This window comes from Chlamydotis macqueenii, chromosome 3 (assembly GCF_036417535.1).
Source record: "Chlamydotis macqueenii isolate bChlMac1 chromosome 3, bChlMac1.mat, whole genome shotgun sequence".
Lineage (NCBI taxonomy): Eukaryota > Metazoa > Chordata > Aves > Otidiformes > Otididae > Chlamydotis > Chlamydotis macqueenii.
Window position 1 is genome coordinate 59,394,884 of NC_141558.1, and position 25,969 is coordinate 59,420,852.

Below are 25,969 nucleotides of genomic sequence, written 5' to 3' on the forward strand. Positions count from 1 at the left end.
TCTGCACGTAGGATGAACTGTGTGCACCTAGCCGGATTCTAGAAATGGAGAATTGTAGGAGGGAAGCAGAAAATTTTATTCATAGAAACAACACAGCTTATTTTATGAACTCTGCTGGTTTTCAGAGAGAAATCTTATTCTCACTATGAGGTAGCACATGCAAATTTTCAGAGGAAACGGAGAGAACTTTTAAAAATAGGACTGTAAGGTAAAGCCAGCTCTCCAGTCTGCACCATAATGAGGAACTCGGCTCCTTAATGTGTATACTGTGAGCAGAGACCGCTTTGAGCATAGCCAGACTTATTTTTTATGTCAAATATCAAAGGAGTTAATGGCTAATTTGTGGAAGTCGGTCAGAAAGTAACTGACATGCACTTCAAAGGCACACAGAAATGCAAGGAAATGACAGCATAATATGAAATTGCCAGACCCTGTGTTTGATATAGAAGTGTGTAGAGGAACAGAAGCAACTTGTAGTTACAGTGCTTAGGCATGAATAAAGGTAGCTTGCAGAGGGCTACTTCAGTCAAATGGATTACTAGAATAGCAAAAGCAATCACATGCTGTAATGGTCTGTATTTAGGAGAGCGATAAAGTGATCTAGCCACTGCACAAAAAAAAAAAATAGTATTTTTAGTGTGATTATGTTGTCAACTTCTATTTCAAATAACACTAATTACTATGTTTCTCTCTTGATTAAAAAAAAAAATCACCTCATGCATTAGTATGCACTAGTTCTCTGTAAATAGTTATTTGTTTCACTGGAACTCCAAATTACACTGCATAAGTAAATAAGGAGCTGTGAATTTTTTTGTCTTCTCATTAGGATTTAATGCAGGTAGCTATCTTTTGCTCCTTTGATGACTCACAGAGAGTGAGGCAGGCAGCTGTTTCAAGGATTGAATAGAAAAAAAAAGACACATATAGCAGTCAAGAAACAAAGCAAGCAATTATACTATGGCTACAAAAGAGTATCTATCAGACAGTAAACTAGCTGATTATACTGTGGAGAGAAAGTGGATAGATAATTTGAAAGGGGAGGAGGTGAAGATGGACAATAGGATGTAATTAGAGGCAAGTGAGTAGCAAGGAAAGAGGCTAAGATATATTAAGGTGAGGTTTTAAGCATCTCCATTGCAAGTATTCATTAGAGGGAGCTTGTTTTTGTTATGAGCTGTGCATGTATAACAGGGATCTAGTTGATAAAGAAGAAAATGGAGGGAGCTGCTATGTTTTGAATTTCATTGCCTTGATATAGAGTAGAGGTAATCAGTAGTTTACCAGCAAGTTGCTGCAGAGCAAGGTAGAATTTAACCATTATTTGGTTAATGATCATGTGAGGATTTTGAGCCAGATTTTTAAAATATGTTAATTGTGAAATTTAGTTATCATTTCACTATTTTATTTTTTTTGGTTTTGTGCAAAAACTGTTGAATGTTTGCTCGTCCTAAGTGAAGAGTTTAACTGCTAACCGGGTAAGTCAGGCTCCCTCTTTCTGCAGGCCCCAACGAACTTACTTTTAGCTGAGCTTCAACGTGAGAGCAGGAGTGCACCCTCACTCAGGGTTGTCTAGAGACCATGGTTGAAGGACTCTCCTAGAAGGCAGCATTTGTGGCTTTGAGCCCCCTTAGACTGAAGAGCCCCTAGAAACTGTGTCCCCTCCTTCCTGAGAAGGTGCTCTTTGGGACCCTGAGTAGAAGCCAGAGATCATGTCTTTCACCTCCTTTTGAAAGACGGAGCCATGTTCTCTATGATTACCAGATGCTAGCAAATAATGGAGAAAAGTGCTGAAGCTCACAGGCATCCCTGAGCCTAGCCTTTCCCATTGACCAATTATAATGTTGAGGCAGGGAGAGAAAAGTTTCCCAACAGCAGCAAGCTGGTACATGAACTAGAGATGGTAGGGACAGGACTGAGTTTTAGCTTCCACCCTGTTCGTCACTGGAGCGAATAATTTACAAGAACCTTAGTGATATCTCAGGGGTTTTTGAGGTTTTGGTTTGTAATGGGAAAATTACTTTGTTTTCAAATTAAGCTAATGTTGCTAAAAGCAAGAACGAAAACATGCTTAAAATTTGTCATGCTTAGAGAAAGCCTGATAAATGACTGGAAAATAATGTATTAAAAATATGACAGAAAAATTCATCCTGAGGTTTTTATGATGGATTTGCTCTCCCCTTTAAAAGCAAAATAAATTTGTCACAGATGGGAAATCTCTAGCATTCAAGCACCTTCAACATCCCATTACTTAGCCCTGGCAGTAACTGACTGAAGAGAGGAGTCATGTTAAGAGATCCAACTTGTGTCTCACAGATCAGACTCATAATTTTATAATACATCTTGCAAAAGTGTAGTCATTCTTAGACTTTTTAGAGAGTGCTTGTAGGCTAGTACCTGGAACCCTAGGGGACGTGTTAGGTGTTTAGGGTCCTATTTCCATCTTTGCTTTTGACTTTCTTTTTAGTGGTACCCCAACAGTTATGTTCGGTGTCTAGGTTTTCTTACATGGTAAAGGCATAAAGCTGCCTGGCTGTCCTCCTCATGAGGATGTCCTGAGGTGCAAATAATTCAGAATGCTCAGCTGTTTTCCGGGCTGGTAAAAATGAGAGTAGCCCTAACTCTTGCATAGGTGAAAACTTCCCAGAATATACATTTATGTGAAAAGAAAATAATTTAAGAATAAGGCTGAAATATTTTTAACTAATGTGAATTAGCACTAAGGTCTATAAAATACCGTGCAGATGATAAGATAAGTTCAAGTATGTGATCCTCAAAACTGTCGCAGTGCATTTGCATCTATGCTTGAAGCTGTTCCTCTGCACGTTACCAAAATTACGAACATGTCAGCAGATCTGGGCAACATGGTACTTACTTCATGTTTACATCCATTCATGAAACCTCAGAAAACAAATCCTTTCTGCAAAGTCTTCAGCAATTCTCAGTCTGATATGTGTTCAGACCACACCCAGCATGCGCTATCAGGGGAGTCTTTGCAATGCTGTGACTATGTCTGATCTTATTTAAACTTGCAGCATGTAGCACATTTCCCTGTTAATGTCTTAACTCAGTAATTCACACAGTCATCCCTGGGAGATCTGGAGGGATCTCTTCCATCCCAGAAGAGTGCCGTAACCCAGCAGGCTATGATCTGAACTGAAATCTTTTTGCTACTCCTGCAGAAGCTGGGCTGTTTGACAAAAACAGAGTTCAAGATTCATGGAAATACCAGAAAAAGGAAGACAGAGGGATATTCTTCCTAAATTATTTCCTTACCCAAAATTGTCTGCTGATTATAAATTCATAGAGTTTTTCTGTAATTTGATAGATGTTTTTCTTTTGCTGTTAAATTTTGTTAAAATTTTTGCTAATCCATGGATAGGGAAAAAAGCAGACCATTAAGGATGATGTATAGTTTCAGTGGCAGTGTTTTCTGTTATGTTATTATAACAGCACTTATGCCTCTAAACCACAGTTGAGATTGCATTGTTTGGATATATAATGAGGTCACACTTCTGCCACAAGATGCTACAAGATGTCATGTCAGGCTGCATGGAATTTGCATGGGGAGGGTGGGGAGTGTGAAGGAAGGCATGGGGTGAGGAAGGTACTGTCCTCAGGTTATGGATGCTCTGGAAGAGACAGAATTAGAACAAATCAGATTCCTGAGACCCTGCAATTTTCCAGTTTATCTTGAATCACAATCTTTTTTTTTTCTTTTTTTTTTACAGCAAGTATACCAATTTAGAAAATAATATAAAAGACTCTTCTCTGTCAGGCTTATTAAATCATAAAGGGGTTCATTGTGACTCAGACTTGCCACACAAAATCACCTTACACAAAGCCACAGAATGTTTGGTTTTTTTCATTATTGATTGTATCATAACTCGATGTCACATGAGCCACAAGAAAAGCTAGCAAAAAAGTATGTTTTGCATCAGATGTCTTGACTAATCCTCCCTTTCAGAATTATTTTACAATAAATGTAAAATAAAGCTTTTAATCAATACAAGAGTATTTGTATCTAAAGGGGCCTTTCTACTATCAACTTTGTGCTGAAGTCTGTTTCTGACTAATTGTCAGCACTTGCCCAATTATTGTCCCTGATTTGATGAATTTCTAGGTTTTGCATTGTAAATCTGGCCTTCCAACTTCATTGTATTAAATATAAAGTGCTTTAACAGACAGTCAACCATGCCTAGTCATTTAATAATAACAACAATCATTATTTTTGAAGTCCATGGTCACAGAGTGATCATACCCTGGGTTCTGTTGCTAATGGGAAAAGGAATATAAAAGTATTATCTGATTTGACAGGTGCATCTGCCACAAAATCTGGGCAAACATTCTTCCTTTAGGAGCAGTCTTTTGCTTAATTGAATAATTTGCGTTTTTTTTTTCCTGGATTTATGTGTTATTTTTCCGTTACCGGTGTTACTTGTATTATGTGATAAAGAAAATCTATAAGAAACTTCCTTTGTTCATCTTTCAACTGTATAGTTTCTCTTGATACTGAAATGAATTCGTGTACACAGCTTAATATTTCAGGTGAGCTTGGAAATACGGCAGTCATGTGGGCCTTACTTGTTAAAATCACCTAGCCTGTGATGCAAGCTGCGCATACATTTGCATCCTGTATGAATACAAGGAATCTTTAATAGCTATATTCCTGTGACATGGCAACATATGCCATGAAATATCCCATAACAAAAAAACTTAATTCTGAATTTTTAAAGTATCCAAAGCATTCCCTAAGATTTTTAAAAGAAAAAGAAATGAGCAAGTCCAATATATGGGTTTTACAGTGTCATTCAAAAACAACAAAGATTCAGTAGTATGCAAAATGTCACCTCTGGGCTTGCTCATTATATAAATAATGAATAGCAATAATAACTGTGTCATTAATTGACACACAGTTAATTTTTGAGTATATGTATCTGCCCTGGAAAATGAAAAGGAGCTGCTTCTTAATTACATACTAGTTACAAGGCTGTGACCCATGACTAATATAGAATGTTATCTGGCTGTCAGGAGTATTCTCAAAGAAATGTATTCGGTATGATGTGTGACCTGAGTTCAGTCTTACAAACTGAACAGTAAGTGGTTCAAAACCTAGAGCATTTCCTACCAACTGAAAATACTAATCTAATTTGGAAAAAATCATTCTCTTTATTGATCAATCTGTGCACTGAAGTTAAGTTATTTTTCAAAAATCTTTAAGTGGCGTGATATGTTCAAGGATGGTTATTTAGTAATAAAACTCTTTCAGATTAACTGCAGTTTTCCCTTTTTTTTTAAACTCTATTTCTTTTATATCAGTTTCTTTACTGACTTAGCAATTACGATTCTTGAATTCAACCATGAAGGCATGACTATTGTTGATATTAGAATTAGGATCATCATATCCATTCTGACTTCTGAAGATACTGTAGGTGCTGTTAGGGAGCAATGCTGTATTGCATGGTGTTGTGTCTGTAGCTGGAGGGGGAAACCCATGTTCATGCTGAAATATATTTTTGTTTGCTTGCTTTGGATAACATTTTTCTCCTAGAATCAAACCTGTTTCTTTAACACTATAAACATTTTATCTTTTTATTAAAGTCATTACTGGTGTTCTAAAGGAGATCTGGCTTCCTGTAAAAACAAAAGGAAATTAATTAGAGAGAGAGTTTTTGTCTCTTGTAGATCAATATAATGGCAATGGAATATAATTCAGAGCACGCTTAAAATTTAGATAACTGTTCACTTAGATTGTCTTCATCTGTCTTTTATTACTTCAGAGTTTCCTGTATGTATAACACTGCTTGTTTGTCTACAGACATCTGGTCCTCAAGGATCATTGAAGGATGGTGCCAAGAGCTCTCTTCAGAAAAGCTTCAGGGTCCTTAATGAAGCCAAGATGTTAGGAAATGATGTTAAAGGTATGTGCAGTATGTGGCATTCAGTCCCATTAAATACAAGAAAAACATTGTAAGACTGCTATGCTTCCAATATGAAGATGCCATATCAGTAGAAAAAAGTATAATTCATTATCCGATTTGAAACTGAACAATGTGTCAATGATAAAGATGCTCCTGGTTTAGGTCGAGACATTCTGAAGGGATGCTTGTCCCCTCTGTCCATTTCTTGGATAGAAATACTGAGGAGGACAGGGCTTTGGTCTTCTCTTGCTAAGAACAGTAAGGGCAAGAGTAAGTGGGGAGGAGAGGGGGATGGAAATTCTGGCTCTCATTTACTAAATGGTCTAGCAGAAAATTAGTACAAAAACCAGCCCAGCATTATATTTGTATTTTTGTCAATGCAGAAGCAGGGTTTGCAATGCCAGTCAGAGATGCCACATCTCTTCAGGATGCTTATGAGATTGTGCCGCAAAAGGGAAGCATGGGGAGGTAGAATGAAGATGTTTGCCAAACACAGAGTAAAGGACGGAATTGCTAAGCATTTTCTTAAAAAAAAAGAAACTAAAGGAAATTAAAAATATGTCTCTTGAGAAAAATAATAATTTTCACACACACAAAAATATTTCTTTGTTCCTAAAGCATAAATACATGTCTAAATGCAGCTCAAATAATAAAGTTTGTAGATTATAAGCCAAATATTTTGGTTTCCCAGTGAAAAATAAAACATTTTTAATTTATAGTCAATATTTTCCACTGGAAAAAGAAGTCTACAATTTTGGTGAGATGTAAAAGCTAGTAATTCAGTTCAGATTGTGCTTATAATGTCCTTAATATTTTCTCATCAATAAATGAGAGTATTATCAGTGAATGCCATAGTGTGAGAAGGTAGGACAGTAATCAGTATGGACATATATGTGGTGTTTTGTGCACACAGTAATAATCAACTGCAGAAATGCAGGATGAGGAGGAGCAATTATCTGGGTAGCACTTCTTTACAGTGAGACTAAATATGGATCATGTGCTGCGTAGAGGTAGAAAAGGCAGATGTCACAGAGGAATGCAATACATGAATAGGAGTATGACCTTCCAAAACACATGAAACAACCCTTCTGCTCTGTTCAGAGTTCCTAGTGCTTTAGCAGAGTTACTGGCTACAGTCCTGGGCACTGAACTTCATGAGGGCTGGAGTGATTTACAGAGAGTCCTGAAGACCTCATGAAGACTACTTGGAGATCTAGTGGAGAAGAGATGAAGAAAAAGATGGAAATAATTTAAATTTATAGTCTGAAAAAGAGCCAATTGAGTAGGGACTTAATGTTCTTCATTTATGTCAAGGTTTCTCCAAAGAAGATAAAGCTAACGTATCACAGATGCACTGATACAGATAACATATTAGGAAAATCTTCCTTGTAATTAAAATACAGAAGTACTGGAATTGATTACTGAGGAGATTAGGGAGATTCGACCTTTGGAAATCTTTGAAAACAGCTTAGACAAACATCAGTGAGAAATGGCTTTTGGTCAGAAGGAGAAAAATGATCTTTGGACAAACATCTGGTCTGAGCCTATGATTCAATAATCTTCTGATCATTGCAACCAAAAGCAGTTTATTTCTTGCATCTTTATCCAGACGAATTGTTTTATAGGTCCTCTAAGAAAATACTTATTGCAGCACTAATGAAGCATCTGTTTAACAGTACTCAACACTACTTTCCCCACAGCAGTCTTAGAAAGGAATTGAAAAAATAATTCATTTCCACTAAACCTGAGGGGAAATAAACACGATACAATTATCCACTTTCAAGTAGGCCAACATTGAGTTTCACACATCTGCCTTTGTGAAAAATGTTAAACGTTACTGCTTTAATTGCTTTGTTTTTACATGTAACAAAAAAAAAATGCAGCTTAGGAGCATACGGTGTTTGTGCCACTGCTAAGTCTGAGAGTAGGATCAATTAACTGAGTCCTCCATACAACTGTTTTGAAGGTCTTTCGTCAAAATACTGAATAATATTTTGATTAGTTTAAACAGAATAAGTTCAAGTTGATAACTTTGTGGTTTATTCCTAATTAGTATGCTGTAATCCACTCCCTTTTGTAGTTTGAAATTTTGTTGTGTGCATTTTGAGAAGGTTGTGTCCAGTCACTGTAGTTTTTGAAAAATTCTTTAATACTAGATGCATTATAGTTTAGTCTGATTCAATTGGCTGAAGTTAACCTGGAATTAACCACAAGGATGGGAAAAGCATAGCACTTGAAAACCTGTGTGAGAAAACAGATTTAGGACTTGGAAGAAATAAAGAAAAGGAGAGGAAAACAGCTATGATATATAGTGTTTGCTTATCATAGGATCTGAAAATCAAGTTGCTTTTTTTGTTTGTTTCATGCATCAGAACTAGAAAAATCACACACAGTAAATATTCAACATTGAGATTTAAACTGCTTGTCACAGAGATGATGCCTGAAGCTTCCCTGTCATGCCAGAGTAGTTAAAATACTTTTTATTAGAAGTAAGGCAGATATTGACTAAACAAGACCCAGGGAGCTACAGGCCGGTCAGTCTCACCTCTGCCTGGCAAGGTCATGGAGCAGATTCTCCTGGAAACCATGTTAAGGCACATGGAAACTAAGGAGATGATTGGTGGCAGTGAACATGGCTTCACTAAGGGCAAATTGTGCCTGACCAATTTGGTGGCCTTCTCCAGAAGGGAACTGGTGTCCTGGTCACCCAGGACATGGAGAAGGCTGAGGTTCTCAATGACTTTTTTGCCTCAGTCTTCACCGACAAGAGTTCCTGTCCCACCGCCCAAGCTGTAGGAGGTGCAAGCAGGGACTGCGAGAATGAATAACTGCCCATTGTACTCGAAGAGCAGGTTCGGGATCATCTAAGGAACCTGAAGGTGCACAAGTCCATGGGTCCTGATGAGATCCATCCGCAGGTCCTGAGGGAACTGGCGGATGAAGTTGCCAAGCCACTGGCTATCGTATTTGAGAAGTCGTGGCGGTCTGGTGAGGCCCCCGATGACTGGAAGAGGGGGAACGTAACCCCAATTTTTAAAAAGGGGAATAAGGAAGACCCAGGTAACTACAGGCCGGTCAGCCTTACCTCTGTGCCTGGCAAGGTCATGGAGCAGATTCTCCTGGAAACCATGCTAAGGCACATGGAGAGCAAGGAGGTGGTTGGTGACAGCCAACATGGCTTCACCAAGGGCAGATCGTGCCTGACCAATTTGGTGGCCTTCTATGACGGGGTGACGGCATCGGCGGACAAGGGACGAGCAACTGACATCATCTACCTGGACTTGTGCAAAACTTTTGACACTGTCCCGCACGACATCCTTCTCTCTAAACTAGAGAGACGTGGGTTTGATGGACGGACCACTCGGTGGATAAGGAGTTGGCTGGATGGCCGCACTCTGAGAGTGGTGGTCAACGGCTCAATGTCCATGTGGAGATCGGTCACGAGTGGCGTCCCTCAGGGGTCCGTGCTGGGCCCGGCCCTGTTCAACATCTTTGTCGGCGACATGGACAAGGGGATAGAGTGCACCCTCAGCAAGTTCGCCGACAACACCAAGTTGTGCGGTGCCGTCGACACGCTGGAAAGGAGGGATGCCATCCAGAGGGACCTTGACAGGCTGGAGAGGTGGGCCCGTGCCAACCTCATGAAGTTCAACCAGGCCAAGTGCAAGGTCCTGCACCTGGGTCATGGCAATCCCAGGCACAAATACAGGCTGGGCGGGGAATGGATTGAGACCAGCCCTGAGGAGAAGGACTTGGGAGTGCTGGTGGATGAGAAGCTCAACGTGAGCAGGCAATGCGCCCTTGCGGCTCAGAAGGCCAACCGCATCCTGGGCTGCATCAAGAGAAGCGTGGCCAGCAGGTCGAGGGAGGTGATTCTCCCCCTCTACTCTGCCCTGGTGAGACCCCACCTGGAGTACTGTGTCCAGTTCTGGAGCCCCCAACACAAGAAGGACATGGACCAGTTGGAGAAGGTCCAGAGGAGGGCCACGAAGATGATAAAAGGGCTGGAGCACCTCTCTTATGAGGACAGGCTGAGAGAGTTGGGGCTGTTCAGCCTGGAGAAGAGGAGGCTCTGGGGAGACCTGATAGCGGTCTTCCAGTACCTCAAGGGGGCCTACAAGAAAGATGGGGAAAGGCTGTTTAGTAGGGCCTGTTGCGATAGGATGAGAGGTAATGGTTTTAAAATAGAGGGGAGTAGATTTAGATTAGAAATTAGGAAAAAATTTTTTACGATGCGAGTTATAGAACACTGGAACAGGTTGCCCAGAGAGGTGGTGGAGGCCCCATCTCTGGAAACGTTCAAGGCCAGGCTGGATGAGGCTCTGAGCAACCTGACCTAGTCAGGGATGTCCCTGCTCCTTGCAGGGGGGTTGGACTAGATGACCTTTGAAGGTCCCTTCCAACCCTAACCATTCTATGATTCTATGATTCTATGAAACTCTTTATCAGGACCTCTTGTGGTAGGACAAAGGGTAATAGTTTTAAAATAGAGAGGTAGATTCAGACTGGAAATAGGGGAAAAAATTTTTACAATGAGAGTGGTGAAACACTGAACCAGGTTGCCCACAGAGATGGTGGATGCCCCATCCCTGGAGACATTCAAGACCAGGGTGGATGGGGCTCTGAGCAACCTGATCTGGTTGGAGATGTCCCTGCTCCTTGCAGGGGTGTTGGACTAGATGACCTTTGAAGGTCCTTCCCAACCCAAACTTTTCTATGATTCTAGGATTCTATGATTCTATTTATAATAAAGCCCAGTCTTTCTGATTTTAACATACAAAATTTTTATTGGCCTCCTGGGAGATGCATTATGAAAAGCATACAGCATGATGGATGAGATCCATACAACTTGGAGTAATCTTTTGACTATTACTACACTTTCATTTGGTTTTGGCAGCTCTAGGATTTCCAGCTGCAAAACTAGTTAACAAGTAGACATAATGTTTAATAAGGTCATAAAGCATAATGTTTTATAAGGTCATTAATTACATTTCACTGTCATACACTGTTGGAAAGTAAAAACATTATTATTTTCTTGTAGCAGGTCTGAGAAAAAAAATGTATCTGCAGTTACTAGTAAATCTTGGATGTATATTTAGGGTGTTCTTTATTGCAACTCTTTACTGTCGGATTCAGCACAGATTTAAGGTTGGAAGGGCATGTTTCAGTAAATACGTTATAGACAATCACAAAACTATGAGGAGAGGCCAGTGTCCTATTTAAGTAGCATGGCTGAAGTAGAACGAATAGGGATGCTGTTAATGTCCCTTTCTGGATCGCAAACTGATGCAGTTTACTGTGGCTAATGTCTAGGAAACATCTAAACAGCGGCACTGCCTCTTCCTTGCCTTTCCTCTGAGCAGAGTAGACACCACAGAGTGGAGTCTGTAGCTTTGTGTGCTCCCCAGGCAGTTATAACAGAATAATCATGTGTTTCATAGAGCACTGTGCCCTGTTTTCAAGGGCAAAATAAAATAGTGTCTGTACTTGAATATATGTCAATTCCATGTGCCCACAAGACCATCCAATTTAACCCTGAGAAATTACACAGAGTTGAGTGTAAAAGTAATACAGCAATATTTTCTTATAATTCTTACAAAGCCCCTCTGTTCAGAGTCTTGACTGGAAGTGCAGGATGGATGATAGGCACTCTATAAAGATCTAGTAGGCAGAAGTAATCATTAGTTTAAAATTTCTCTGTCTGCACTAGTTAGTGCATTAGTTACAGTAATGCACTACAGTGCAGTAATAGTACATTAGTTAAAGTAATGAAGACCAGTAAGCCACTCAACTAATATACACACCAGAAATTCAGGCTGGGCTGTGATGGAGGTGGGAGTGTTTTCTTGCTACATTATGACATTCCCCTGATTTGTGGCCAATTACACTGGTTATAAAATGGCTATTAATCACAGAAATGTTTTATATTATCACCAAAAACTGCTGAAAAAGTCCTTACAAAGCAAAGCTTCTGACAGAAGCTGTTAAAATGGAGATTTAGTAATTTCTCTCTCTGTGGGGCTAGGAGTTAGAAGGAATAACCCTGGTGGGAGAAGCAAAATCTGTATGTAGTGCTCTGACTAAGAAGGAGTTTTGAAATTTTGGCTACAAATGAGTGAATGCTGCTGCCTGCCAGCTTCATTCTGTCTCTGCCTTGAGGGATTTTCAGTTTGCCAGGGGCAGTTTTTCTTCCTTATAATTTTGAATTTACTGTTTTAAAAATATACTTGCGCCAGTGCAGATTTGAGACTATATACAGACTTTGTCAAAACTGATCCATGAAAAGTGAAAATAAGATGTATAAACTCCTCTTCAGCTGGAGACTGCTGTCAGATGGCTACTGAAATTTAGCTCGTGTCATTTCTTTTGCTTAAGAATTGACAACTTGAGGGCGACCTATCTTGTCTGACAACATGTGAATATCTTTTGCTAAAACATTTTCCAGCTGATAAGCACAGCTAAATCCCTTGTTTGTGTATCCTCCTCTACTTTGTATTTTTGCTGACCTGGCATATTGCGTTCAGCAAATTATTGCATTAGTTTGATGACCGACATAATATTAATAGAAAAACTGCAGTCAGTGGTGAAAGTAGTCTTTTTAGAAAGTCAACCATCATTACCATTTATCTAGTAATATCTCTTTCCCCTGTTTGTTCCTAATACCAGTTTCTAAGTCTTGCTTGTTTTAGGAGAAAAACATTTAGCTTGTGACCCATCTTCCTCTTTATAGGAAAAGACTGTGGGGGACAAAAATGCTATTTGGAAGAAGGGAAACAAAGATAGCAGAAAGGGCTGTGTGTAACTGCCAGTTCATTTGTCAGTATCCAGTCAATAAAACAGTTGGATATCTTTCTCCTCGACAGATTTCCACCTTTATTCTGGTTTGGGGGGATATGCATTGGGTAGCATTGCCCTATGATATCTTCTTGCACAGTTTCATGTGGAAAACTGCATTTGGTCATACTAGCAGAATTCCAGTAGCATTGCAATGGTGGCACATCATTAGTGATTAACCAGTGCCACCTATGTATGTGATCTGTGGACACTTGTAAATACTTGTCTCTTGTAAAAATAGATCAGTAATTAACTAAGTTCTTAAGTGATTTCTTAATGAAACCTGCGCGTGTAGGGAATTTTTTTTCATTTTCATTTGACTTCAGTTTATTCACTTAGAGAAAAAAGGGATGATGCTTTATTCTATAATGCTGTGTTTAAACGTGGAAATATAAACAGAAATTGAAAATCTTTGTTCATATTAACCAAGCCAGAAATCCTAAAGGTCCATACCAAGAAAGTCCTTCAGGATCCTGCTTACTCTTTAGAGTTTAGTTTCAGTGATTCATGGTTAGTTTTGCTCATTTGAACAATAAACAGTGCATCGATTGGCATCCCGTGCCATCTTTGTGCAGATCTAATCAAGGGAAAAAAGTATTGAGAGAAATTTTTCAGGATACTTCTCAGCCTACAATTTAATGTGAATTGGCAGAGCCTGACATCTTTCAGTGCAGACCCACTAACCTCTTCCAAGTCAGATAAGCTATGGAGTTTGGAAGAACTTAGATTGTAGCTGCCTGAATTTTGTCTAGTCTTTATGATTAACTGAAGGATCTCAGGCTTTCAAATCATAGCTCCAGCATATTTTGTAAATGCCAATAATTAAAGGATGGGAAAAAGCTGAAGTGAAGTCCGTGATTCGTACACAAAATTAGCTCAGTGTTTAGTGAAGAGGCCACTTGGATTACAGGACAGGAAGTTACTTCAAAATATAATGTCCTGTTAATATCACTGTGCAAAATGAACAATTTCTTTGAAAAGCTGACGCGGGCCTTAGTATCTCCTCACATCTCTTTGTGTAAGTGCCTCCCTCGGGGCAGTTATTTATGGCTTTATTATTGTAATTTTTTACAAAAGCAATTAAATGTGTTTGAGGAATTAAAAGAAAATATATTAAACACATGGAGTCTCAGTATTCAATTTCAGGAGTTCTTGGGAAACTTCCCTTATTAAAATCCATAAAAATTGGTTTGCTGCTATGGTTACAAAGCTGAAAAGAGAAGTCTGGAAACATGATTCTTCAGAAATATAACCAGGGGATAATTAGCATAATGTTGGATCTGGCAGAGTAAAGAGGAGAAAAAGACATAATTTAAGACTATGCAACAAAGTTAGTACACCAGCACCAGAAATGAATCAAATATCTCAAAAATATTAATGCACTTTATAAACACTAACATTCCAAAAGGCCATCAGAGACACCAAGGAAATATCAAGCAGACCATAATTTCAGAATTAAATGGAGGAAATTAAAGCAGTTTTGTTGGTACTACTGCTTAACAAGAAATTAACTCAGATGAAGTCTCAGAGCACTTAAGAACAGGATTTCATGAGTTCATCCTTGTTTAACAACATTGCATTACCAGTAGCCTCATTCATCTGTGGAGACAAAACCTGTCATTTGAAAATAAAGGTATTTTTGAGGAGAAGAGTGATCTTATATTATTATTCCCAACTTTACTCTAGTGTTAACTGTGCTTCCTACAGTTCACACAAATGTCCTGTTCCTCTGCAGGATGTTTTGCAGGACTGAAGGCTTACCTCCAGGCATGCCTGCAGTCCTGTGTGTTGCTCTAATTTAAGTAAAGCAAACAGATTTCTTCCTAAATGACATTTCAAAGGATCTAACAACAGAAGTATGATTCTCATTTAAATTCCCTCTGCTGTATTTTTGCTATAGTCTTGGAAAATCTAGTTAATGATTTCTTGTGGGTAGCATACATTTTGTTTGATTTTTTTTTTTTCATTACAAATTACTTCTTCCACGTCTACTTTTAAGAGGTCTTACATTTTAGAATTTGTGGAACGTGAACCACAGTCCTTCAGTTTAATCCATTCTTCTGTTTATTCTCTTGCAAAAAGGTTACAGCCCTGACACTGTTGGAGATGCTGGAGTACCAATGATACATCTAAATATTGTCCCTTAATAAAAAGAGATGCTTTTTGGTTTTGACAAGTATATGACTATAATTCACCAAGAAACCTAATCTCCAATGTGTTTTCATATCCTAGTATCTACTTGCATAAGTATCCAAAAACTAGGCGTTTATTCTCAATAACCTGTCACATATCTGAAGGTCACAGTCATACTTAGTATCCTGAACTCTGTTTCTACAAATTATTCTCCTCTTCCTGCTATCAAGCACAGTGATGTTGAATTAGTTTCCCAACAGGGCATGCCTTTAAGGTAAGAAATTACCAGCTGTCTCTTCCGAAGAGTTCCATATTGATATGAAGAAATGATAAAAAATGCACCCTAAGGTACTAGTTTAAGCATTAACTAGCATTTTCTGTGCCAAACTTTATTTCTAAATTTTGAAATAATGTCTGTTTAAATAGCCCTAAAGCTTAGCTGGAATCTCACTTTTGATAGTTTGAAAAATTATTGCTATGCTGGATACTGTCAAAAAAAAACCTTTGTATTTTTTATTCAAAGCAACCGCTGAAGAATAAATATGCCTATAAAGAATAACATCAATTTCATCTGTAATGTACCAAATATGACACACTTGTGCCTTTTATTTGTACTAATTCTTCAGTTTTAAAAAAATTCTTAGCTTTGAGTTTTATTTACTAGGCAGGCTTTTTCCCCCCAAATTTAGGATGTTTATTTCACAATAACCTGTTGTTAGTGTAGTCTCCTCATATTGATAATCCATGCTAAGGTGATTTAATGTGTTTTCCTCAGATGTCATGCCAACATTGGTTATCTTTGAGAAAATCCAAGAGAACTGGGCTCTGGCCAGTCTAATTGCAACAGTAAACTGGCTTAATCAATCTTGCCTCTTTCACACTGTTCAACTCATTCATCCCGGACAACCCCCTTAAGAAGAAAATTTCAGTAGTAGCTTTATCTAGGAATCAAAGCTATGACTAAACGTCGCACTTGTTGAATCTATCAGTGGGTCATTGTGTGAATTTGCATAAACCATACCATCTGTGATTGTCATTTTTTTCTGTCCTTTGTACACCGTGGGAAAATCCTTAATAAATATACAACAGTACAAAGAACTCAAACATTTAGATACCGTGGAAGTAGGGAACTTAAAGAAGATGGTTATCAATGAACCCTACAACCAGTTTTACTGGGCTTCCTTATTTATACAATATAGCATCTTAATGATAAATGTTTATTATTATGCATTTTAAATTATGTGCAAAGAAAGGATAGTGGAAACAAAGAGTTAAAGCTTTTGTACTATGTGCACTTTTTATAGAGAAGGGGGATAACCTGGACAGCATGCAGAACAGGCTGAAAGATGCTGATGAGAAGAATTCAATTCTCCTGAGAGCTCTGAATGAAACCTTTGGAAAGCTGTCAGCCATTCCTAACGGTAAGCTGGAAAGGTGCTGCAGCACTTGACTCATCCCCGCTCTGTTGTTTCATTTTCCATTGCTTAATGTCTATCTGGTTAATCATTGCATGTGCCCACGCTGTGTCCACTTTGACCATTGGCCACTGTAATAAGACAAAGTCAAGCAATGTGTGAGAGAACCAAACTGAAAACAGATACCTGGTATCAGTTTGTATTTTGGTATGTGAAAAGGTACCATGCTACTGCAGTTTGCAAAAGTTTCAGAAAGAAAATAATTATGATCTCAGGAATTATGATACAATCTGAGACAAATAGTCTTTTCTTTAAACGTGAAAAGTCTTTTCATGAAACTACTGTTTAATGAACCGTTACAATTTAACCAGTGTAATTTAACCCAAGAAGAATAAAGACTTACTGACCTTACAGAAAAAGCAGGATGAAATTTGAGGAATTTTATCTTACCTTTCTACCACTCTCATTGATTTATGCTGCAGTATCATTTCCAGTCACTGTTTGGTGTTGTATATCTTATTTTGACTGTAAATTGCATAGAACTGGAAAAGGGTCTCCTCAATAAACTCTGAAGAGCTATGCACATTCATAATTCTATATAGCCAAAAGACATTTTTTAAAAATCTGTAATACTCATTAAAGTCCCAGAGTCCTGGGATGTTAGCTACTTTATGTTGGGAGAGCAAGAGACACGGAGCTACAATATAGTGTCATTATAATGGACAGTGATAAACTTAATGTTTGTTTTAGAAAATAAAAAGTTTTTTATCAATGTAATTTGCTACAAATTTTCTCTCCAAGGAGCACTTTATAAACTGAAGATATGCCTTAAGAAAAGTCTCAAAGAAAATCTGTACTCTGTCTGATTTGTGATGGTCTGGAAGGTACAGACTGCAAGTAAAAACTTGGCATGAAAAACAATTTACTATTCATCTTGCACATTTTTGTGGCTTTAAGATTGTATATAACTGAAAAGTTTTGGTTTAGATTTAGTGATCCTTGAAATCAGACATTTGTAAAAATTTGTCTTAAAATGTCATGCTCATCCACTTCCTGGGTTTTGGCCACAGGTGTTGACATGACTGTTTCTTATCTTGTGCACAGATAGATGTCTCAGTCAAACAAAATGGCCCTCTAAGGCCAGTTGACCTTAGGACACAGAATGCTAAATATGAAACAAGTAAAAGAAATATGAAATGTGCAACCATTAGCAATGTAATAAACTCTTGTCAGATTAGATTTACTAGATTTAGTTCCCTTGCTCCTGGGACAAGGACACTCATATAAACAAGTAGATATGTATTAAGAATGAAATTCAGAGCAAATAAATGGCCTGGATAAGAAAATGCAGTAAATTAGATGTCCAACAGGGAAATAACTAATGATGATGGGGAGGAAATGACCCTGTCACACATCTTGTTCTTCAAGGATTCAAGAAAGCAGAGAGCAACTTAAACTAGTAATTCTTGTGTCCATGCTGTACAAATAGCCAAATAAAAGCAGGAAGATTAAAAATGGGATAAACTGGTAGATCACCTTAGGACAAGGAGCCACATGTGCAGGGATAGGCATAGTTTAAAGTGTGGCTGAAAGTAAATATAATTTGTGTGACCGATAGAGGGAAGCAACACAGTAACTCCAACTTCCGCTCTGCCAGAAAAGTGCATGACCTCTAATAATGGCCTCAAAAAGAGATACTTAGATATGATGAAAAAAGGAAGTGAAAAAAGGCTCTCTGTTCTTTCACTTGTGAGGACTGATTATGATAATGGTTTATTAAATGTTCAGTTGTATTTTCAAGGTGCTATTGTATTTGAGGGGCTTTTCAGAGCCAGAACCTCAGAAATAAGAGTGGAGTTGTTTGGAGCGCAGATATAACATATCTTTGCTTAAGAAAGTAAAAAGGGTCATGTAACCCTCCAGTGTGCAGGACAAACCCACCAATTCTCTGTGGCCACAGGGAAGCATCATGTGCTCCCTAGGCCACAGCCTTGATCACATCAGATGTTCCACAGACAAAGAAGGACCTACCTAGGCGACTATTTGGAAACCTATACTGTTGATCCCTTGAAATGGAGAAAGTGTCCATGTTTCCCGTGTGCTCACATAGTCATAGAATCAGGCACATGCAATCTGCTTCAAGCAAATGTTGGTATAAATTAACTCTTATCAACTATCCCTTAGTCAGAAATGGAAAGAAAACATAACCTCCTGTGCTTTCCCCACTACTGAAATGCAGTCTGTTAACTTCACGAACTACCACAGGAAGCCCCAGTCAGTATGACAAGTGGGACTATCTCTACATGGTTGTTTCAGAGGTGTTCAAACTTCTGAGCTGCACTCCAAAATTGTCATATGACTGAGGGACGTGAGGATACTATGGAGAACACAAGGGGAAAGCAACTCCAAGAACCATTTCACAGGATGCAGGTGGCAAAGCAGGTTCCTGCGGATACCGTGACTCCACTGTGGTGTCGTGGTAGAATGGGAGTTCATGTGAGTTCCCTTGCAAGCTGGAGAGTCCATCGCAACCTTTTCTGGTTGCTCACTTTCTCCCATCTGTGGGAATTAAGAAAATTTGACAACAAATTTTCTTGATAAAAAGAAAACAACCTGATGTGCTGCTGGCTCATCATGCGGTGTAATCCCAGCATGGCAACAGCACCTCAGCTGCTCAATAGCTACATGATAAGTTTTGAAGCAATCCGATGTGCTAACACAGGATTTTAATAAATGCCTACTTGAGTACCTAGCTGTCTGTTTTATCATTTATCAGTAGCAGAATCAAAAACATTCCAGACTTGAATGTTTTTACTTCAAAGACAGAACATTTCCATTTTGCAGGCAGAGAGGTAGGGCAGCATTAGACTAATTGTTTTGCTCAAGGTCACCAAGGATGTCCGTGGATATATGTGATTAATTCAGTCAATGAATACTTGGTCTCCTGATTTACAAGATTATTTATCACAGTTTCAGCTGAAACATAAGGAGTTACATTTCTGTACTTTCTACATCAGAATGTTGAAAGTCTTATTTCTATTATAAGTATCAAATATTGTATCTGACACTTGATCAGACATTAAGTAGTAAGTCAACAGCAACAACAAAATTGCACAAAACTTTACCTAATAAAAATGATTTGTCCTTTACATACAAATGGAGCTGGAGCATTTTCTCTTCTTCAGGTGCATTTGATGTCTCAAAAAAGACCTAAAGGGCTGCATGTGAAGTAGGAGCTCTCAAAGAGCTACACAACACAATTTAAGATGGTAGAATTTTGACCCAACTTTATTCTTAAGATGTGTGGAGGAAACATCTGTAATCTAGGTAATCATTTAATTATCCTTTTCTACCTACAGATACAGCTGTAAAGGTACAGGCAGCCAAAGACAAAGCAAGCCAAGCCAACAATACTGCAAATGATGTTCTGGCACAGATTAAAGACCTCAACCAGAATCTCCTGGGCTTGAGAAACAACTACAGTAAACTTGCAGACGACGTAGCAAAAACAAATGCTGTTGTGAAGGATCCTATCAAGAACAGTAAGATCTTTTTTGAGTCATTTGATGGTGGCGTTTTTTTTAAGTTTATGGTTTTCATGTCACATCTCAAAATGAAACAGAGACGCTCCAGAATTTCACTCACATAGCGTTACTACGGTATGCTGGGATAAAAGGAATCTCTATCACTTCTATTTCCTGACTTTTTATATATAAAGAATTTTAAATCTTAATTACTGCTGCTAGTAGTTGGGAAAAAAAGCTAATGTCAGCAAGATGATAGATTTGTTCTGCAGACTGCTTTTTAAAGTATTTAGGATGTGGATAATCAAAGATTCCGACTGGCAATTGACCTCTTGATTCAAGCAGAATTCCATGCACTAACCTTGTCTTCAGCCAGTCAGAGAATCAGTTCTGGGAGCAATGCATGACTTCTTTCAAATATGTTACTATTTTTGGTATAACACTGAAGACACCTAAGAAGAAAGAGAAAAATAAGATTCTGGGAGTGGGTTTTTTATGGGGTTTTTTTTTTTTTTTTAGATAATGAATTCTGTTATCAGATGTGATAATTGCTTGAACATTTTCACTTTCATTTGATGGATAAAAGTGAATCATAAATTACAATACATTTTGTGGTAGATGACTAGAACATATCATATAGGAGTATACAGTCAGGACTGACCACAAAACCAGAGTGTCTTTACAAAATTACTGAAGGACTAATTTCTCAGCTGAACTGGCCCCTCCAGATTGTTCAGCTTGATGAAGCTGGGCACCTAAAACATCCAGTTTAGGAGGATGTCATTATCATTCTATGGACAAATATAATCTTCAAATTGTAGCTCTACTGGTGAAAGAATTTAATCCCAATGGCTGATTGTCACTGCCTACGTATTGCAGGTTCCTGATCCCTCACATGTGTGAGTCCCAGGTATAATCCCCATCATGCAGACTGATCCATACTAGTTTAGACAATATGAAAAGTAGTTATTGATTGAAATAGTGTGGTTAAATTACAGCGGGCTGTGGAACAAGCAGATATATGAGGTAATGACCTCTGGCAGGATAGTGATAAACAACTGAGAAGCAGCCTAAAAGCAGTAATTTCTTGGCACTGATGGATCTAGACCAGGCCATCTGTCCCAGCCAAAGTATTCTAAGACTATGTGTATGTTAGCATTTTAGTTGAGATTAGGAGCAATAATATAGAAGTTAACCTCTTGATCATCCCTAGTCACCATTATTTGGCTCATATTGAGAAGTGGTTTTAATACACGCAAACTCTTTCATGTCAGACAAAGCTTAACTGGAAGATGTCTCCAGAATTGCCCTTCTACAACTCTCCAGCTGCTAACAGATAGTCATATTACAGGATGAGATTAAAGTAAATGTAGAGTAAAACACTCCAAATGTATATAGTGAGTATGTAGGCACTCAGGACTGCATGTTAAAGTAGATAGCCTCTCTTATATGTCAAAATTCAGCTCTTGAATTCTCAGTATGCAGATATGCAGTACATAAAGGGTAATCATTCTTTTCTAGACTAATCCTGTCCCTTAATTTACTTTACATTTGTGTTTCAATCGTCAAAACATTTTCTTACATTATCTTCTGGTTTTTCTCTTTTCCTTGTCTCCATATCTTGCCTACAGAAATCAGTACGTATGTTTTCTTTCTTGCTGCTTTTATTGTGCCTTTTCTAGTAAACAAGGGTTCACTGCTTACCACCAAAGCTTCTGCATGGTGCTCTACATTTCATTCATTGAAATAGTTACTTTTTGAAAGCTCTGAGATGAAATGACTTGATAACTAGTTTCACTTATGTGAAATCTTAAGAAGCATTGTGAAGGTTTGGTATCAGTGTCTGGGTGAATATGCAAAAACTAGATATCCAGACTTTCATGCTTTACATAAGCATTATCATTATATTATTATTGTTCTTCTTGTTGTTATTATTTTCGTTCAGTATACATTATTCTGGTAAATGCAGTTTTGTCCCTTTCAGTGTCATCCACACAACCCATACCCTTGCACTAGACGAGTGTTGCAATCCTTAGTTCTGCTGATGAATTGTCGAAAGAGAGGGCATTGCTCACTGGTTGTATGACGGCAAAAAAAAAAGTCATTTGAAGCTTAAAGAAAAAGAGAGAAAAAATGTCCTTGTGAAATAATTAAGTTAACCTGAAAAAAAAAAAAAGGAAATATTTGCAGTTTACTGCCACTGTTTTTGAAGCTGCTTTCAGTACACATGCAGAATTTTAAACTTTTGAAAAGAATAAAGCCTTTTTCTAGTTCTGGCTGTTATGGTTAATTCAAGTTAACTTCAAGTTAATTCTAACCCTGTTTCAGAAATTACTAATGGAAACTAATTCGTTTTCATTAATCTAGCATTTTTCTTCAAAATTGGATTTTTAAAAAAACCAAAGTAAATATCTCATTCATAATTGTATTTTGCTACAGGAAATGTTTTCCATTAGTATCATCCTGATGTGAAGCATAGTTATGGCTTCAAAATCCTGCTTTAACACCTGCCTTTGCTACTATTGCTACTTTAACTTGATTCTAAATATTCTTAAATTATCTTATTTTGTTCAGGTAGCTTCCTGGTCTTGTGTACCTCATAATAGCATATACAATCACCTGAGTATTGTGTATGCAGAATTTTCCTGGATTTTGTTATTGCAATGTATAATTACTCGCTGATACTATTTTCTAAAACTCTGCTTTGTTCTTTCTTGTGAAGTTGCTGATGCAGATTCCAGTATTAAAACCCTAGAAAAGGAAGCAGATCGCCTGCTAGATAAAATCAAGCCGATCAAAGAACTTCAGGATAACTTAGGGAAAAACATTTCTCAGATAAAAGAGCTGATAAACCAAGCTCGGAAGCAAGCCAATTCGGTAAGCCCTCTTTCTCAGTAAGATGTCCTGTTCAGGATTGATGGGATTTTATTTTCTACTTTTCTTTTTCTTTTCCACAGGATGAATCCTTTCTAGTTCTAAATATATGTTAAAAGAGCAAATAATGGAGTATAATTTCTCAGATAAACAGAGAATATTCTGATGATTTTCACTCTGTGTCTTGTTTCTTCATTTAAAACATACCCTTGTTAAATGCATAACATCGGTAGGAATGTATCTGGAAAGGTTGTTATCTAAGAAGCATTGTGGATAATAGTACAGCAGAAGAGTCACATCATCTTTGATTTTTTTGTGAAAACAATTTTTTTTTGCCTTTATCATTGCTATTAAGCCCCTGATTTCATTTCGTAGAGCTTATATTACCTGAAACTGAGACCATCTCAAACTCACTTAAATTGATGAGTGTATTTGCTTTTCCCATATTCTTGACTTTCTTTGTCCAGCAGCAGTTCTGAGGACTCAAACTTGAGTTAAGAATATATTTCTAGTCAATTTAATGAGTTTGGAGTCCATCTCTCTGACTCAGTATACTCTAAACTCGAGGATCAGCTTGTTAATACTAAGGTTATTCAGCTTGTGACTTAATGTAGAAAGGAAAAAAAGTCTTGAAGGTGGTACTTAAGAAAATTTCCTGAAAAATAGTTGGGGGAAAAAAAAAAAAAAAACAAACCAAAGAATAATAGAATCTTGGAAAAGAAATGTATCCCATATACTCAATGAAATTTGCCCACAATGGTAAGACAGGCTACAGTGATTATATGGTTTTGTTACATTCATCTTCTTATCTGAAGGCTTTGAATTACTTAACTGCTCAGCATTTCTGAGACAGGGAAATTGCAAGTTTGGTCATATAATGGATCTCCTTTTTGACAAAGTTTGCACTATGCATAAGGAGATACCATTAGATACATCTGCTCTAATGAAAAAAAACATGCCTAGCTGGAATTGAAATACCATTGTACTGTCATTATGTCTATGCTGGCTTTATAAAAGCAAACAGTATATTGTTTTTATCTACGCCCAGAGCCTGAGGAAATTAGCACACATATCAAAATGCATATGTCACTCAGCTATGAAAATGAAACTCCATTAGGGGCTATGTAAAAGCAATGATAGACAAAACTGTTGGTTTAAAAATAGTTGTTAAAAGGTGTCTTAAATTGGTATAATCAAAGATATTGCAAGGAAAAAATAGATCATCCTGTATAGCTGATAGCAATATGTTGTGATCCCTTCAGGAGTGCTGCTTATTTTCCTGGCTTTTCATTCTACTTATAGGCAATCTGCTGCTAGAATTGCACTGCTGCTTGCATTAGACCAGTGTATCTTCTAGGTATTTTTAATCCATACAGTTCGTCCTTTCAAATCTGAATGCCCAATAGAGCTTTTTTTTTTGCCTTTAAATAAACAATCCGAGAAAGAAAAATCCATTTCTACCTCCTGTGCATATCCAAGCTACTGCCTGGTACATTTAACACAGAAATGTGAAGGAAGAAAAAAAAAAAAGTGTAATATTCTTATAATAGTTTGGAAACATCTAAAGTTAATTCTGGGATAATAAGCAGTAAACTGAATTCTTTCTGCTGTGCTTTTTTTGAAGATCAAAGTGTCCGTGTCCTCCGGAGGAAATTGTATTCGCACATACAGACCAGAAATAAAGAAGGGAACATACAACACCATCATTCTCAATGTGAAGACTGTAGTTGCTGACAATCTGCTTTTTTACCTTGGAAGTGCCAAGTTTGTAAGTCTGTCTCCTGCTTTTCATGTCAGGGTTGCTCAATCAGATCTGACTACTGACAAATACAGAAGATGAAAAAGGCTTTTTTTTTTTTCCTTCTAGAGGCTTCAAAGCAGTAGTAGAGGGCTTAAGATAATCTAGACATTTACTGTCTTTGGTATTAATATACGGACTTCTAAAATACGACCAGCAAATATTTTTAAATGTTTTTTTATTTTAACCACATATGAAATGAGAGACTTGTACATGGACTACCTTAGACCTTTAAAATTCACAGTGCAACCAGGGTAATTTTGGGGTTGACTGTGGGTTTTCCATGAAGTAGCTAATCATGTTTCATCTGTCAAAGCTCCTATTTATTGTAACTTTAAGTCAAGACTGCCATTCCAATAAATGATTCCGTTTCCCATGAGCCCTATAGCAGACAGACTTGTAGAATAATCAATAATAATTCAGTAAATGGGAAAAGTATTCTAACATTTTGAACTATGTACTTTATTTACCTAATACAAAATTAACAGGCTAAATGGCGTCATGTGTTAGCCTAGAATCCTGACATCTTTCTGCCATCCCATGGATGTTTTACAAACATCCTTTCTCTGAGTTAACTCCTTCTTTTGAGGGCTGCAATATTAACATTTCTGTAAGTCTAGCAGCCATTTACTGCATCTCACTGACAGAAGTCATTTGCCATCTTTGGCTTAAGATTCCTTGTTTGAGCCATTGAAAGCAGGAAAAAGAAATCTCATTTAAGATCACTGTGAGAATTAGTGTTCATACTTTGCTGTCTATATATGGGTTTCTGATGCCTCATCAGACCTTCTGAAATGTGAAGAATTCTAGAAAACTTTCTTTAATTAAAGTATGAGATTGCTTCTGTTTTCATATTTCATATGTAGACTGACTTCTTGGCCATAGAGATGCGCAAAGGCAAGGTGAGCTTCCTGTGGGATGTGGGATCTGGTGTTGGACGGGTAGAGTATCCAGATCTGACCATTGATGATGGGTTTTGGTACCGGATTGAAGCCTCTAGGCAAGTATATGTTTCAATTCCAATATTTTATTCCTAAAGAAAAAATGGCTAAATTTAACAAGTTCTGCTTCTAATCCACTGTCCTCAAGTTGGCATACCTCAGGTTTATGTGAAAATGTTTGCTACATTTGAAACATCAACTCTTTTAAAAAGGATGATGTCCTAAATATGAGAAATTCTATTCTGGTTTAATGAAAGCTTTTGAACCTACATTTAGTAGTACCAAAAGTGTATAGATTACAATGACTATTGAAATGTGAATTTTTCTGTGTCAATAATTTATTTTAGTCACATATTTCCCCTCTAGCATCAACAATCTATGACTGCTTATATTCCCTTCTGTTTACCTATCACTCTATCAATTCTCTTCTTCAACTAGCTTCCCTTTAAAATCAGTTAGCTTTTAACGCTCAAACAGATAACTACTATTCTTTTCTCCTTGAATTTCAAAGAGGAGCGGATTTTCTGAATTT

At 37.6% G+C, this 25,969-nt stretch overlaps 1 protein-coding gene across 4 annotated transcripts in view; it reads left to right on the forward strand.

Moving 5' to 3' along the window:
- LAMA2 (laminin subunit alpha 2) overlaps positions 1–25,969 on the forward strand; it is a 364,351-nt gene that overhangs the window by 291,079 nt on the left and 47,303 nt on the right. For all 4 annotated transcript variants that reach the window (XM_086743476.1, XM_086743477.1, XM_086743478.1 and 1 more), the window contains exons 41-46: positions 5,816–5,918; positions 16,190–16,306; positions 19,660–19,842; positions 22,547–22,701; positions 24,323–24,466; positions 25,363–25,496. In XM_086743476.1, the coding sequence (XP_086599602.1) occupies positions 5,816–5,918; positions 16,190–16,306; positions 19,660–19,842; positions 22,547–22,701; positions 24,323–24,466; positions 25,363–25,496 (836 nt within the window). The remainder of the gene's footprint in view (positions 1–5,815; positions 5,919–16,189; positions 16,307–19,659; positions 19,843–22,546; positions 22,702–24,322; positions 24,467–25,362; positions 25,497–25,969) is intronic.